At 44.3% G+C, this 16,040-nt stretch overlaps 1 protein-coding gene and 1 long non-coding RNA gene across 42 annotated transcripts in view; one reads left to right on the top strand and one right to left on the bottom strand.

Moving 5' to 3' along the window:
* Nucleotides 1–16,040, top strand: part of PPP2R5C (protein phosphatase 2 regulatory subunit B'gamma) — a 150,918-nt gene that overhangs the window by 19,202 nt on the left and 115,676 nt on the right. For 40 of the 41 annotated variants that reach the window (XR_014070928.1, XR_014070926.1, XR_014070927.1 and 37 more), the window contains one exon: nt 590–752. Coding sequence is in view for 12 of the 41 variants with exons in the window: in XM_081548815.1 (XP_081404941.1) it covers nt 590–752 (163 nt within the window). In the remaining 29 variants the exon portion in view is untranslated. Of the gene's footprint in view, nt 1–589; nt 753–1,504; nt 1,625–16,040 lie in introns of all 41 variants that reach the window. The other variant, XM_081548825.1, reaches the window with a different exon arrangement.
* Nucleotides 1–16,040, bottom strand: part of LOC145529111 (uncharacterized) — a 30,414-nt gene that overhangs the window by 2,243 nt on the left and 12,131 nt on the right. The window contains exon 2 of the long non-coding RNA XR_014070932.1: nt 1,489–2,365. This is a non-coding gene — a long non-coding RNA (uncharacterized LOC145529111). The remainder of the gene's footprint in view (nt 1–1,488; nt 2,366–16,040) is intronic.

Genomic DNA, 16,040 nt, shown 5'->3' with positions numbered 1-16,040 from the left:
GGTGTTTTCAAGGTCCCTCTGTTCGGCAGCCTGTCTCTGTACATCACTCCTTTTCATGACTGAGTAATACTCCGTTGTGTGGATAGACCATCTTGTGTGTTATCATTTGCTGGACACATGGGTGTTCCCGTCTTTGTTGTTGTGAGTAGTGCCGCTGTGAATACTGGTGTCCAAGGCTTTGTTTCAGCACCACTTCTTCAGCTCATCTGGCTGTATACCTAAGAGTGGGCAAAAGTCCCTTTTGCCAAGCGTGGAAACATTTTCATAGGTTCCAGAAATTAGGATATGAGCATTTTTCGAGGGTCACTGTCATCAACCTATGTATACATCAACCTACAGTCAGAAGTTCGAAAGAAGATGCAGGGAATTAGGTGCATCTGTGAAATCTCTGGAAATGGAGCATCGCTGGGGTGGGATGTAACTGCAGACTCTGGCAGCTTATAAGGGATTGAGTTGTTTTCTAGTAGTGGGAAAGAGACTATCCCAGAGCAACACTTGCCTCTTTATGTGTATTTTTCCCATTCTAATTGTGCTAAGAACTACAACTGTTTGACACACTTATTTGTTTTTGTCTTCATTTTGGACACAGATTCCCAGCAGGAAAAACAGCCTTATTGCTGCCCCGTCTGCAGCGTCTGTTAAAACAAAAGTGCCAGCCCCTCAGCCCATAGTGAAGAAAGACAAACGGCAAAACTCCTCCAGGTTTAGCGCCAGCAATAATAGAGAACTTCAAAAACTACCGTCTTTAAAAGGTAATTTTTACTATTCATCTTTTGAAAGTTAAAGTTTGCCCACTTAGGGGTAAGGAGCAACGTTTTGATGGTTTGCTAGCTTCCTATACTTTTGCTGTGTTTAAATTCTGTAGGGTTATTTTTTCCGCTTTATTGAGTTTTTTCAGGTTGAATGCCACTAACTTAACCAACTAAGATTTCAAATTCCAGAGCTATTTGCGATGAAAATGTCATCATACAGGTGTAAAATACTTAACACACGCAGAGGAAAGACTTAAATCTTTTCACGTTGATTGTAGTTAAGCTGGCCAGCTTTCTTTCAGGTAATTCTCCTCTTTCGTTTGTCTTGGCACTCTGGAAATCCAGAAGGGAGTTACTGCAAGAAGAGTAATTGTGAAAACTGTGGTAGAATCTCTTCATTGTTCTGGTGCTGGAGAAGCGAGGACTGTGACAGTAGCGTTTCATGGACTTTCTCCTTATGGGTCATTTGGGAATTACCTCTACGCAGGGTTTCCTGCTTGAGGTTAGTCAAGGAACAGTGCTCTTTGCTTCAAGTTTCCCCCCAAACAGCCCAGCCACCCCTTTCTGTCTGGGGGGTATTCAGTCCCTAAAAGTGCTTCTCTAGGAGATTTTGAGGTCAAAGTACATAACATCTTATTGGGGAAGCAAGGTAAGGACCCCAAAGTCAAATATGAATCTCAGAAATGTTTACTAACATATAAGACTAGTGTAATAAAGCATCAAACATTTTTCATACCTTAAATCCCTAACAGTGGGTCTTCTCCGGTTAATTTTCGTTGTGTATGAACTTGGAGCCGGAAGCCTGTCATCTTTACAGGTGTATTCCCGTGCCTTCCATGTTGCAGGGCAGAGGCCTGGAGCTCAGTATAGAGGTTCGAGGGAGAGAGGGTGGATGGAGAGGGGGTGGACGAGGAAGAATGGATGGAGAAAAGGAGGGGAGGATAGAGAGAGGGGGTGGATGGATGCGGGGTGGGGTGGATGGAGGGGGGTGGAATAGTGGATGGAGGGAGGGATTTATGGATTCGTGGATGTACCTCTGACCCCTCACTTGCTAGGAATCCAGGCTCTCCTCTCACTGCCTTTTGCAGAGCTTACATCTGGCTTATATTTGGGTTAGCTGTGTAGTAGATAATGTGCCTAGTAAGTCCTTTTGGAGGAGTCTTCCCTCCGCAGTAGTCCATGCCTTTCTGGTGCTGTTCAGCCATTCACCAGATACCGTGTAGAACACCCCCACACCAGCCCTGCTCTAGGTTCTGGGGGTGCCCCATCCAGCAAAACCCCAGGGCCTGCTTTGCTGAAGCCAGTGCCTCCCCCACCAGGGGGACCCCTGCCCCACCACGAGCGAGTGAAGAGCCGCCTGCTGTCCCTGCCTCCGGGGCCCTGAGGAGGCCCGGCCAGAATCTGCAGCTGTCCGGGCCCTGTCCCCAGGGCCTGTCCCGGCTGGAGGCTGGCCCCTGCCCACGAGGCTGTGCCCTGCCAGGCCGACCCCTTCCCTTCCCGCGCCCAGAAGGAAAGACGCGCCCACGTAGCCCGCACCTCACCCTGGCCAAGCTGTGCCCCTCGCCGGTCTTGTTTGGTGCATCTCTCCTGGCTGTTCTAAAACATCGGTGCCTCTGTAAGCATGCCAGAGTAATTTTTGACTGGTTCAGAAGAAAATGGGAACTGACTGGAATTACATTAAAGATATAACTACTTGGGGAATTATATTTTTATGATATCTAGCCATCTAGGAAACTGGTATGCTGCCTCCATTTTTCAGGTCTTGTTTTCTGACTTTTTGTCAGCTTTTATGATTTTTCTTGGGATTCTTTACCCTTGCATTGAGTTTCCTCCTAAGTGCTTTCTAGATTTTGTCACTCTTGTGTTGCATTTTTCCCACCTATGCTTCTAATTCGTTCTTATCAATCTAGTGAAAAGCTGTTGGTTTTTTAATATTTTCTTATTCTGTCACCAAATTTTCTTACTAACCTTAGTAATATTTTTGTTAGCAGCCGTTATGTGTAGTCCTGTCATTTGTAATTAGGTATTTTTCCCTCCCAGTGTTTGTTCCAACAGATACTGGTGACTTTAGCTTTATTGTGCCTTCAGCGGGGACCAGCGACGCGTGGGCGGCCGAGGTGAGAGCATGCCCCCCGTGGTCTCCCGCTCTGGTGAACGGCCCCAGCCTTCCCCGGTTTGATGTGAAAATGGCCCTTGGGCTCTGGTGGATCACGTGACCCAGCATACTGCTGCCCCACGATCGCCGTCTGGCACCGCTGTTTCGGTTTCGCCGTGGCTGGCGGGTCATGTCCTAGCAGCGCTGCTGGATTTTATCAGATGCCGTATGGTTTTTCTCCTTCAGATGTTAACTTACTAACTGCCGTGTTGATAAATTTTCTGGTTTTGAACTGCCCTTGCGTGACTGAGGGAAACCTCAGTGTTGTCGCGGCGTAACTTTTCTGCGTGCTGGGTTCAGATTAATTTCCGTTCCTCTCGGCTTCCGCGTTTACTGCGTGAAGCTGGGCATCGTTTTCCTCCCTTTCTGTACCGCTGTATCGGATCGGATCTAAAGTGTGTCAGTCCTGGCACTTAGTGCTCTTTCTGAATACAGTCTAGAGAACTTTACACCGCTCTCTCACGGTCTTTATACCACTGTCTCACGCCATCTCTCTCAGATTATAAGACACACCCAATTTTAGCAGAAATAAAATATAGAATAACAGATGCATCTTACAGTCCATAGCATAGGGTGAAAGGTTGTGGTAGAACTCAGCTGGGCCTAGGGCTTTGGTCAGAGATAAATCTGCAGATTCCTCCCTTGTGAGGTCAGGTTAGGCCAGGTCATCTGTTAACTCATACCTTATGTTCTTTAATGAATCTTTTAATTTCTTCTACCTCTGTGATGGTGCTGTCTCCTTATGAGTTCATTTATTCTTCTGATTATTTCCTTTTCAATATACTTCATTTCCACTTTTTTAATTATCCTGTTTTCTTTTATTTTTTTTCCCTTGGCCATTATATACAGAGTTCACTTAATTTAAAACCATGTGTTCCTCTGAGTATAATTTTAGCTCTACCCATAGATTTTTCTTTCTTTTTCCTAAAATCATAGCCTTTTTACGGAGAAGGCAATGGCACCCCACTCCAGTACTCTTGCCTGGAAAATCCCATGGATGGAGGAGCCTGGTAGGCTGCAGTCCATGGGGTCGCGAAGAGTCTGACACGACTGAGCGACTTCACTTTCACTTTTCACTTTCATGCACTGGAGAAGGAAATGGCAACCCACTCCAGTGTTCTTGCCTGCAGAATCCCAGGGATGGGGGAGCCTGGTGGGCTGCCATCTATGGAGTTGCACAGAGTCAGACACAACTGAAGCGACTTAGCAGCAGCAGCAGCAGAGGTATCCTCTGGGTACTCCCTGCTTCTCTGCTGTGAGAATTTGGTCCTAAAAGCATGGCTGTGCTGTCACGGAGTCCTTCTGGATCATGCTGGTCCCATCAACTCAAGACTGGTTGCTCCTCCTCAAAACCAGGATGAAAAAGTTCTGAGATCCATGGATGAGAAGAAACATGATTGTGTGATCTGAAATAAACCACTGTATTTCAGGTTTTGAGTAAAATCTTTCAAAGGCGAAAAGGAAAACATATGTCAATTCACTTAACCAGTATCTAATTTTTCTCGTGATCAAATTATATAATTTTAGTATCTCATGAAGTTTATCTTTCATTGCCATTTTGCTCTTTGTATTAGGAAGCTAAGTCATGAAAAATGTGTTTCAAAACTGTAAATAAATGGAAGCTGCTTTGACTAGAAAAAAAAATAATAAAATAAAATAAAATCATAGCCTTTTTAAAGGTTTTATTGAGGCATAACTTACATACTAAAGAATTCACTAACTGTAATTGGAAATGTGTATTATTTTAATTAACATGTAGAGTTGTGCAGCCATTACCACAATGTATTAATAGTTTTAGGATATTTCCATCACCCCTTAAAAAAACTACCTTGTGCTCACTTGGCATCAGCCCCCACTCCTATCCCCAGCTCCGGGCAACCACTGATGTGCTCTCTGCCTCTTTGTGGTTCAGTCGCTAAGTCGTGTCTGACTGTTTGTGACCCCGTGGACTATACAGCAGCACACCAGGCTTCCCTGTCCTTCACTATGTCCCAGAATTTGCTCAAACTTATGTCCATTGACTTGGTGGTGCCATCCAACCATCTCATCCTCTGTCCCCTTCTCCTCCTGCCTCCAGTCTTCCCCAGCATCAGGGTCTTTTCCACTGAGTCAGCCCTTCGCCTCAGGTGGCCAAAGTATTAGAGCTTTGGCATCAGTCCTTCCAATGAATATTCACAGTTGATTTCTTTTACGATTGACTGGTTTGATCTCCTCGCAGTCCAAGGGACTCTCAAGAGTCTTCTCCAGCACCACAATTAGAAAACATCAATTCTTCAGCGCTCAACTTTCTTTATGGTCCAGCTTTCACATCCCTACATGACTATTGGAAAAACCATAACTTTGACTAAATGGACCATAGTGAGGAAAGTGGTGACTGTTTTTAATAACTGTCTAGGTTTGTGATTATGTTTGTGACAGCTTTTCTCCCAAGGAAGAAGCAAGCATCTCTTAATTTCATGGCTGCAGTCACCTTCCACAGTGATTTGGGAACCCAAGAAAATAAAATCTGCCACTGTTTCCACCTTTTCCCAATCTAGTTGCCATGAAGTGATGGGACCAGACACCGTGATCTTAGTGTTTCGAATGTTGAGTTTTAAGCCAGCTTTTCCGCTCTTTAGTTCCTCTTTGCTTTCTGCCATTAAGGCGGCATGCTAAGGTGCATGCCTGCATGCTGTCACTTAAGTCATGTCCGACTCTTCGTGACCCTATGGACTGTAGCCTGCCAGGCTCCTCTATCCATGGCATTCTCCAGGCAGTAATACTGGAGTGGGTTGCCATGCTCTCCTCCAGGGGATCTTCCTCACCCAGGAATTGAACCTAAGTCTCTTACATGTCCTGCATTGGCAGGCAGGTTCTTTACCACTAGCACCACCTGGAAAGCCCAGTTGCCTTGGTATCCTTATCAAAAACCAATTGACCATAAATGTAAAAATTAATTTCTGGACTCTCGATGTTATCATATCAATCTGTATGCCTACTTTACTGCAGGCCAACAGGATCTCATTACAGGAGCTCTGCTGCTGCTGCTGCTAAGTCGCTTCAGTCGTGTCCGACTCTGTGCGACCCCATAGACGGCAGCCCACCAGGCTCCCCGATCCCTGGGATTCTCCAGGCAAGAACACTGGAGTGGGTTGCCATTTCCTTCTCCAATGCACGAAAGTGAAAAGTGAAAGTGAAGTCGCTCAGTATAGGAGCTCACTGTTGCTTTAATTTTCATTTCTATCATGAGGCCAGGTGTCCTTACAAATGTTGATTGGTCCTTTCCCATTGGACTGCCTGACATTTTCTTAATTTTCTTGAAGAGTTCTTTATTCTGGATATGAACGCTCTGTTGGCTGTATACATGTTGGAGATACCTCGTTCCACTGTAGTTTGTCCTTCATTGTAGCCATTCTGGTGAGCTGGTTTCAAAGCCAGCTGATGGCGAATCAAGGGAAGCATCTCCGTGTAGGTTTGTCATCTGCTCCGATATATTCTTTTGTGAAGTGCAGGCTTAAGTCTCCAGGCCTTTCTTTCTCATTGGATTGTTAAGATTTTTTTTTAAACAAACATAGATTTGTTGGAGTTCGGATGGAGGTCCTTGTAGATATGGAAACCACACGTTTTCTTCTGCTCTATATCTTGAGTTTTCACTCTCAAAGACGTTGGCACTTTGAGAGTACTTTGGCCTGTTTAATAAATCTTTGCTTTCCACCAAGTAATGAAAATGTTATCTTATGTCATTTTTCCTAAAATCTTCTTTGCCGTTTCACCTTGAACTGTACAGTCCACGTCGAGTTAAGTTTTGTGCTGCGACGTTAGAGATCACAGTTCCTTTTTCCCGTGTGGCTCCCTGGCACAGTACCTTTGTTGGAAAGGTCACCCTTCCTTCACTCACTGCGGTGTGATCTCTGTTGTGAATAAAGTACCATCACTGTGCAGATCCGTTCCTGGGCCCTGTTTTGTTCCACGGGCTTGCCTGTGCTGTGTCCAGGCAGTGCTAATGCACCCTAGCAGGTTTCGGTATCGAGGAGTCTAAGTCCTTCAGCTTTTTTTTCAGAATTGCCTTGACTCTTTTCATTTCCGTACAAGTTTTAGAATCAGCCATCTGTCCCAGAAGTCCTGCTTTCTTTTAGTGGGGGAAGTCCTGCTTTCTTTTAGTGGGGGAAGTCCTGCTTTCTTTTAGTGGGGGATGGTATTTCAAGACTGCAGTCTGAGTGCCAGAATTCTCGTTGCTATTGGAATGGTCACTGTTTACAGGACTTTTCAGTGGACCAGACTAGAAAAGACATGTTTTTTCAGGATATAGCACATCAGGAGTTCCTGCTGATACTCTCCATTCAGGTTCAGGCATTTATTTGACTTCTGTCTTGCACCTCCTTTTAGTCACATGGAGATTTCTGGTTCTCAGGGACACCAGAGATAATAAATAGAACTTAAATATCAGATAATTATTCATTTACTTTATCCCACATTGGGCTTCCCTGATAGCTCAGTTGGTAAAGAATCCGCCTGCAATGCAGGAGACCCCAGTTCAATTCCTGGTTCTGGAAGATCTGCTGGAGCAGAGATAGGCTACCCACTCCAGTGTTCTTGGACTTCCTTGGTGGCTCAGCTGGTAAAGAATCCACCTGCAATGCGGGGTAACCCCTAGAGAAGGGAAAGGCTACCCACTCCAGTATTCTGGCCTGGAGAATTCCACGGACTGCATAGTCCATGGGGTCACAAAGAGTCAGACACTACTGAGCGACTTTCTTTTTATCCCACATTATACTGAGTGTATTTTCAGACAAATCATACTAACATTTGACCAGTACGATGACTGAAAGGTTAAAATTCTTGCATCCTTTCACTGCCTCCCCCACCCCCGCCCCGCTTTTTTTTTGTTTTGATAGCTTTACTCTGTCTCTGTCAGAGCGGGTCACTGGCCGTGACCAGCTGCCCTCTCCCCGCATCCCCGCTTGCACGTGTCCTCCGCAGGAGCGCACGGCTGACGCTCAGCGCCGTCTCTGCGATGCTTCTCGGTACTTTGCTGTGAAGCGTCCTCTCGAGGAGCCCTCTGTCTCAGACTTCAGAGAGCGTCTGCGTAGAACGTCCCTGGTTCACGTTTTCTCTTCATGTATGTGTTAAGGGTGTTCTCCATTTCCTTCTGCAATAAAGCACCGCTGTCCGACTCTGATGTCAGTTTAATTTTCTTTCTCTTATAGGTTATTTGATTTGTTTGCTTTGATGCCTAAACATTTTTTTTTTTTCTTTTAAGTCCAGTGATTTCAGAATATATCATTCTGGGTTGACTTTCCCACATACGTGCTGTGTTCTTTCACAGTGTTAATACCAAGTCTCTTTTTCTTGGGTTATTATTATTTTGAGGATTTGTTCTGTTCCCTTGCTTTCATTTACTCCTCTGGAGACTCCTGTTGTACCAACACTGAATCTTCTTTGCCTATTTTTTGTATTTGTTGTCTCCCTCTGGGTTTTTATCATTTCCTTTTTATTTAATTTTTTTTCTCTTCTTTATGTGCTATTACCTGCGAGGCGTTTGATGTGTTTATTTGCTCTTGTATTCTCTCCAGTTAATCTTCATTTCTGAAATAATTTTTTTTCTTTTAATTCTTTACAGAGTTATTACCTACCTCTGAGCTTTCCTATTAATATGCACGTAGTCCTTTGACACATTATGTGATCGCTTTAGCGTCTTTTGTCTCATCCTGGAATGTGAGGCTGCAGTCTTCACGTCTTTGTGGGATGTCTCCCTGTCATGCTTTCACTGCTGTGTCGGCATCGTTCAGTCCCCTTTTGCTTTTTCCTTAGAAGAACTCCATGCAGGACTTGACTTTGATCCCACCTGGTGCTCGAGCATGTGTGAAAATAAAGCGGAGCTGGCTCTGGAGCTCCAGCTCCAGTTATTTTTGTGAAATTTTCAAAAATATGGTGCCTTAATTCCTGAGCGCCCTGATTTGGTCTCTTCTCCTGCTAATACCAGACCTGCTTTCCCCAGCTCCTCTCCTCCCTCTCTGCTGTCCACTCTGGATCCTCTCCCCAGCGGTCTGTCCCGAGTGTGACCTAGTTCTGGAAGGAAGCTACGGCTGCTGAATGTTGAGGGTTCCCAGGGCCCCTCCAGTCCCGGCTGTGGACTCCTCGCCCTCACCCATTGTGGGGTGTGCAGACCCCTTCTGCTTTCAGCTGCTGTTCTCAAGGGGGCCCACCCAGCTCTTTGGTTCTTTCAGGGTTCTCAGCTGTGGGGGGCACTCAGTGCTTCTCTCTGACGTCTTCCCCACAGACGCTGAGAGCACACCAGCCTGTGGCTGCCGGTGGTCTAACCCATATGCTCACGTGTCTTTGGGGGACACATATTCACCTAATTTTGTTGTCGCTGTTGGCCATGGGCATTTGTTTTGCCATCTTAGTTGCACTGTATAATTTTATGCAAGAATTTGGGGTGCTTAAAAAAGCTATGCCACCCTTTTTTCATAATATCCAAAACTTGGAAGCAACCAAGATATCCTTCAGTAGGTAAACGGATAAACAAACCACGGTACATCCAGATAACGGCATGTTATTCAGCAGCACAAAGGAGTGAGCTGCCAGGCCATGAAAAGCCATGGAGGAACCTTCGATGCGTAGTACAAATGAAAAGAGCCAATCTGAAAAGGCTGCCTTCTGTATAATTCTTACTGTATGACGTTCGGGTGAGACAAAACAAGGGAGACAGTGAAAAGATCAGTGGTTGGGAAAACAGGGGGATGAATAGACAGAGCGCAGGAGATGTTTAGGGCAGTGAACCACTCTGCATGTTGCCATGTGGTGAATCCATGGCTTTTTACATCTGTCAAAACCCACAGAATGTGCAACACAAAGTGAATTCTTACTATGGTCTTCCCTTAATAATAATGTATCAGTGTTGGCTCTTCAGTTGTAAGAAATGTATCACATTACTGCAAGGTGTTAGTAATAGAAGAGACTGGAGGAGGGTGGGGAGAGGTATGGGGACTCTGCACATTCAATTTTTCTATAAACCTAGTCCTTAAAGTGTGTTAATTTAAAAAATGGTTGCCAGAGGTGGGGTGTGGAGCCATAGGTGAAATGGGTGAAGGAACTCAAATGGTACAAACTTCCAGTTAAAATAAAGAAGTCGTGGGAATGTAACATACAGCACAGTGACTATAGTTAATGATACTGTGGTGACTGTTTGAAAGTGGCTAAGAGAGGAGATCTTCAAAGTTCCCATCACAAGAAGTAAAATATTCTGTAACTATGTCTGGTGAGGGATGTTAAGTATTAACTAGACTTATTGTGGTGATCATTTTGCAGTAGATACTAATGCAAAGAGCCAACTCATTGGAGAAGACCCTGATGCTGGGAAAGATTGAGGACAGGAAGAGAAGGGGTGGCAGAGGATGAGATGGTTGGATGGCATCACCTACTCAATAGACGTGAATTTGAGCAAACTCCAGGAGATAGTGAAGGACAGGGCAGCCTGGCATGCTGCAGTCCTTGGGGTTGCAAAGAGTTGGACATGACTTTGCAACTGAACAACTTGTTATACACCTGAAACTAATATGATATGTCATTTATGCCTCAGAAGAGGTAGGCTGCTACTGCCATCTCTTTGGACTTCTCCATTATTGGATATCTACTTTATTGACTATGCCAAAGCCTTTGACTGTGTGGATCACAATAAACTGTGGAAAATCCTGAAAGACATAGGAATACCAGACCACCTGACCTGTCTCTTGAGAAACCTGTATGCAGGTCAGGAAGCAACAGTTAGAACTGGACATGGAACAACAGACTGGTTCCAAATAGGGAAAGGAGTACGTCAATGCTGTATATTGTCACCCTGCTTCTTTAACTTATATGCAGAGTACATCATGAGAAACGCTGGGCTGGAGGAAGCACAAGCTGGAATCAAGATTGCCGGGAGAAATATCAATAGCCTCAGATATGCAGATGACACCACCCTTATGACAGAAAGTGAAGAAGAACTAAAGAGCCTCTTGATGAAAGTGAAAGAGGAGAGTGAAAAAGTTGGCTTAAAGCTCAACATTCAGAAAACAAAGATCATGGCATCCGGTCCCATCATTTCACGGCAAATAGATGGGGAAACAGTGGAAACAGTGGCTGACTTTATTTTGGGGGGCTCCAAAATTACTGCAGATGGTGACTGTAGCCATGAAATTAAAAGACGCTTACTCCTTGAAAGGAAAGTTATGAACAACCTAGACAGCATATTAAAAAGCAGAGACATTACTTTGTCCACAAAGCTCCGTCTGGTCAAGGCTACAGTTTTTCCAGTAGTCATGTATGGATGTGAGAGTTGGACTATAAAGAAAGCTGAGCACCAAAGAATTGATGCTTTTGAACTGTGGTGTTGGAGAAGACTCTTGAGAGTCCCTTGGACTGCAAGGAGATCCAACCAGTCCATCCTAAAGCAGATCAGTCCTGGGTGTTCTTTGGAAGGACTGATATTGAAACTGAAACTCCAATCCTTTGGCCACCTGATGCAAAGAACTGACTCGTTTGAAAAGACCCTGATGCTGGGAAAGATTGAGGGCGAGAGGAGAAAGGGACAACAGAGGATGAGATGGCTGGATGGCATCACCGGCTCAATGGACATGGTCTTGGGTAGACTCGGGAGTTGGTGATGGACAGGGAGGCCTGGCATGCTGTGGTTCATGGGGTCGCAAAGAGTCAGACACGACTGAGTGACTGAACTGAACTGAACTGAATTCCAACCATTTTAAGTCCTCCATAACATCATTACTGTTTTGTTCTGTTGATAACCGTTTAGATCTGTCTACTTAATCTTTTTAGTCTTCATTCCTTTTTTGCATCTCAGACTTTCCTTGTGAGGTCATATTCTTGTTTGAATGCATCATTTAGAATTTTCTTTAATAAAGATCTGCTGGCAGCAGACATTTTGTTTATCACTGAGTATCTAACTGTGGATTGTTATGTTCCTTCAATACACTGAAGATAAGTATTTCATTGCCTTTTGACTTCCATTAGCATTGAGAAGCCAAATTCATTCTTTTGGAAAGCATTGTTTGTGATTTCTGGCCACTTTTCTGATTTTGACCTTGACATGATTGGGCTTTTTTATTATTGTTATTTATTTGTTTTTGACTCTGCTGGGCCTTCATTGCTGCGTGGGCTTTCCTCTAGTTGCGGTGTGCGGGTTCCTCATTCTGGTGGCGTCTCTTGTTGCAGAGCACTGGCTCTAAAGCACGGGTCAGTGTTGTGGTGCACAGGCTTTAGTTGCCCATACAGACTCGGGCTTATAGACTTTTACCCGGACCAGGGATCAAACCTGTGTCCCCTGGCTGGCAGGTGGATTGTTATCCACTGTACCACCAACGAAGTCGGTTGGTGGTACAAAATCAAAAAAAATTGATTTTTTGTTTTTCAGTGATTCCACTACCGGGTGTCCAAGTATGGACTTCTTTTTTATCAGTCGTTTTTGCAATTCACTTTGAATCTTGGATTGTTGTATTTCCTCAGTTGTGTGGAAAGTTCCCACACAACTGAGGAAATACACCATTGTTTTTTCAGTTGTTATCTCTTTATTAAGTTTCTCTCCCCATAGGCAACTTCGGCTTTAGTCAAATAGGTATTGGAATCTTTCATTTACTATCTTTCTTTACTCTTCATCTGTATTTTTCAGCCTTTTTGTAAAACGGTGCTATGTTCTTGTTAGAGTTTCATGTTACCCATGGTGAAGGACCAGTTTTCTTTTTAGTTTTCAGCCCATCTAATACTTTCATAAAATATAGTGAAAATAAATGAAACATAAAATACAGTCACAAATTTTTAGATTTCGGGTATACTTTTTCATTTATGGAAGTTCTATTTGTAATCTGCTGTGTGATTTTTTTAATATTTTCGTGTTCTCTTGCAGACGTCATGTCTTTTAGTGAGCACAGCTGCTTTATCGTCTGTGTCAGATAATACCAGCATCCGAAGTCCTTGTCACATGTTGCTCATGATGTCTTACGTCCTTATGTCCCTGATTATTCTTTAGTGTGTGCTGGTCATTGTTCTCAAACACTTGAAATAAACTGAAACCTAGGAGGAAGGTATCTTCTTCAGCAGGGATTTGTTTTTGCTTCTGCACGGCACCCGGGGTCACTGCTAGTCTGGGAGTGCCATAAACCACAACAAATTGTACGACTCGCTAGATTAGCCAAGGAGATTGCCTTGTGAAATATCCCCCCGGCTCCCGGTAGTTCCTGAAAGTGGAAACCTTTTTTGGGACAGACTGTATCAGAAGTGATGCTGTGTAACTGGGGAGACAGCGTCCCCGTGGGGCGAGACGCGTGCTGTGTGTGACGAGCAGATAGGAGGCTGCATTTTGCCCCTTGCCCGTAGGAGGTGGTGGCACGTCCATCTCCCCAGTGCCCAGTGTTGCCCCGCAGGTCGGACGCGCTCGTGATCGTCTGCACCCTGCAGAGTCTCTTGCCCGTCACCCACGTGCCAGCGCTGTAAACACCACTTGATAATCCCTGTCCGAGTCAACAGTTTCACTGGAGATTTCAGCGTTCAATCTGGCATCCTTCTAAAAGCAGGGCCATTTCTTACCAAAGGGGCCTGTTTGGTTATCCTGACATGTAGCTCCTACTGGAAAGGGAGGAGAAGCTTACATCTCTGCCTTTGAGTTACAAGTTTCCCTCAAATGGTGAAAACAAAAGGTCTTTTTGCTTTTTCTTTTGTGAATACCATTATGTGTTTCCTTGATATCGGTGGGTTTTAATCTACGAAAACCATATTCCTTCTTATGTGCAGATGCATAGTTTTTACCATTGTCTGGGAGTTGGGAGAGCTGCTGTGTATTTTTTGGCATGGTGTCATTTTTGTCTCCTGGTTTCTGGCACAGTAAGGTGTCCCCCTCCCCCCAGTCCTGGAGTTAGCCACTTTTCAAAGAGCTGTGATTCCTTTCAGCGGGGAATAATATTAGAGACCAAAGTCAGGGTACTAGGGAGTATTCATTGCTACTGGCCTGCTGTTGCTTTCAGGCACTTTCGATGGAGGGAGCTAGAATGTGGACGTATATTCTAGAATATATATATATGTATATTTAGCTGTGCTTTTATAACATTATGGTGTTTTCACATGTTTCTTGAATTTTCATAGTTGTATCTCTATCTTACACTGAAAATCTTGATTTCTAATATCATTCTATTGCCGTATCATACTAAAATGACTCACAAGAAGAAGGATATTATTACAAACAATAGGAACTTTGAATTGGTTCATTTCACTGCAAAAAAAAAAAAGCTGCTGATGTATTTGATTAAATTTAAAAAATGTCTAGAGAGGATTGGCATCTTGAGGATGTTTGAATCCCCTCATCTAAGAGTGTAGTGTCTTTCTGTTTGTTTAAGGCCACTTTCATTCCCTTTAGGGGTGTTTTTAAGTTTCCCTCAGGCAGGTTTTTGCACATTTCTTAGTGTGTGCCCAGATATTCCATTGTTGTTGCTACTGTAAATGGGGGTCTCCTTTTCCGTTTTGTCTTCTGCTGCTGCTGCTGCTGCTGCTGCTAAGTCACTTCAGTCGTGTCTGACTCTGTGCGACCCCGTAGACGAGAGCCCACCAGGCTCCGCCGTCCCTGGGATTCTCCAGGCAAGAACACTGGAGTGGGCTGCCATTTCCTTCTCCAATGCATGAAAGGAAAAAGTGAAAGTGAAGTCGCTCAGTCGTGTCCAACTCTCAGCGACCCCATGGACTGCAGCCCACCAGGCTCCGCCGTCCATGAGATTTTCCTGGCAAGAGGACTGGAGTGAGGTGCCATTGCCTTCTCCCGTTTTGTCTTCTAAATAGCTGTTAATTGTTTATGTGGAGGTTGGTGATTTCTGTACCTTGCTTTCACATCCTGCTTCCTTACTGAATTGTCTTATTGTTTGCAGTAGTTTTTCAGCTGATTCTTTTTGATGTCCCAGCTGTTCACTAGAGCTGCATGTAAAAGTAATCTCACTTGTTTGTTTCCAGTTCTTATACCTCTAGTGTCTTTTTCCTGAGTTGACTGAAAAGTCCAGTAAGATGTTAATATGTGGTGGTGTGAGCAAGCATATTTGTCTTGTTCCTGACTTTAATGGAAATAGAAGCAATTATTAATTATACTGTTTATATTCCCCTGGTTTTCAGCTGTTGTAAACCGTGCTTTAATGTAAATCTGTTGTCGTTTACACCTTTGAACCTCTCCTTAAGCTGGAATCAAGAAGGAGAAGTATTGATCAAAGGCCAGTCATTTTCAAGAACCCTGTACAGATACTGTCCAAGAGGCATCCCGCGAACTCTTCCGCCAGAGCGTGGGAAGTGCCTGTCCCACTGCCTTTCTGATACCCCAGCCATTTATATGCCGAAGTCTTTTGTTAAGTGGAAAATAGTATTTCCTATCTTTATTTTTTTTAACAGTGAGGCTGAATGTAGCCTTCAGGTCTTGTTCATTCACAGATTTCTCAGACTTAGTCCTTTCTGTTAATATTTTTGGTCTGGAAGGTACAAGTGGTAGATGAAGAGGGAATTTTTTAGGCGACCAATAAATCACGGGCTTTGTTTCCCGGGGCCATTCTCCTCGCTTTAGAAAAGACAGACCTCCGGAGAAGTCAAAGATACAACGGAACAACTAGGGCTTAATAACAATTCACTGCAGACCATGGGACAGAAACTTAGATCCGCTAGGTGTTAGGGCTTTGGGGAAAGAAGTTGTCACATTGTTGGGAGAACTTCTCTGAGTTTTTAGAAATTGACTTTGGAATAGCAGTTAAAAATGTGTGTCTTGCCCCCGTTTTGTGAAAATGCAGTACTGCAGCCTAAATTCAAAGCAGTTTGTTTTCCAGTACAGTTGAGCATCTTGCTGTACAAGAGATCATTTCTTACTGCTTAAAAATGAATTAGCATCTATTTAGAGGAGCTTTCGGAGAAGACAATGGCACCCCACTCCAGTACTCTTGCCTGGAAAATCCCATGGATGGAGGAGCCTGGTAGGCTGCAGCCCATGGGGTCGCTAAGAGTCGGACACGACTGAGTGACTTCACTTTCACTTTTCCCTTTCATGCATTGGGGAAGGAAATGGCAACCCACTCCAGTGTTCTTGCCTGGAGAATCCCAGGGACGGCGGAGCCTGCTGGGCTGCAGCCTATGGGGTCGCACAGAGT

The sequence above is a fragment of the Giraffa tippelskirchi genome, chromosome 12 (assembly GCF_054371585.1).
Source record: "Giraffa tippelskirchi isolate mGirTip1 chromosome 12, T2T-mGirTip1v1.2.pri, whole genome shotgun sequence".
Taxonomy (NCBI): domain Eukaryota; kingdom Metazoa; phylum Chordata; class Mammalia; order Artiodactyla; family Giraffidae; genus Giraffa; species Giraffa tippelskirchi.
Note: the sequence above shows the minus strand (reverse complement) of the source record. Positions and strands in the feature narration are given on the sequence as shown.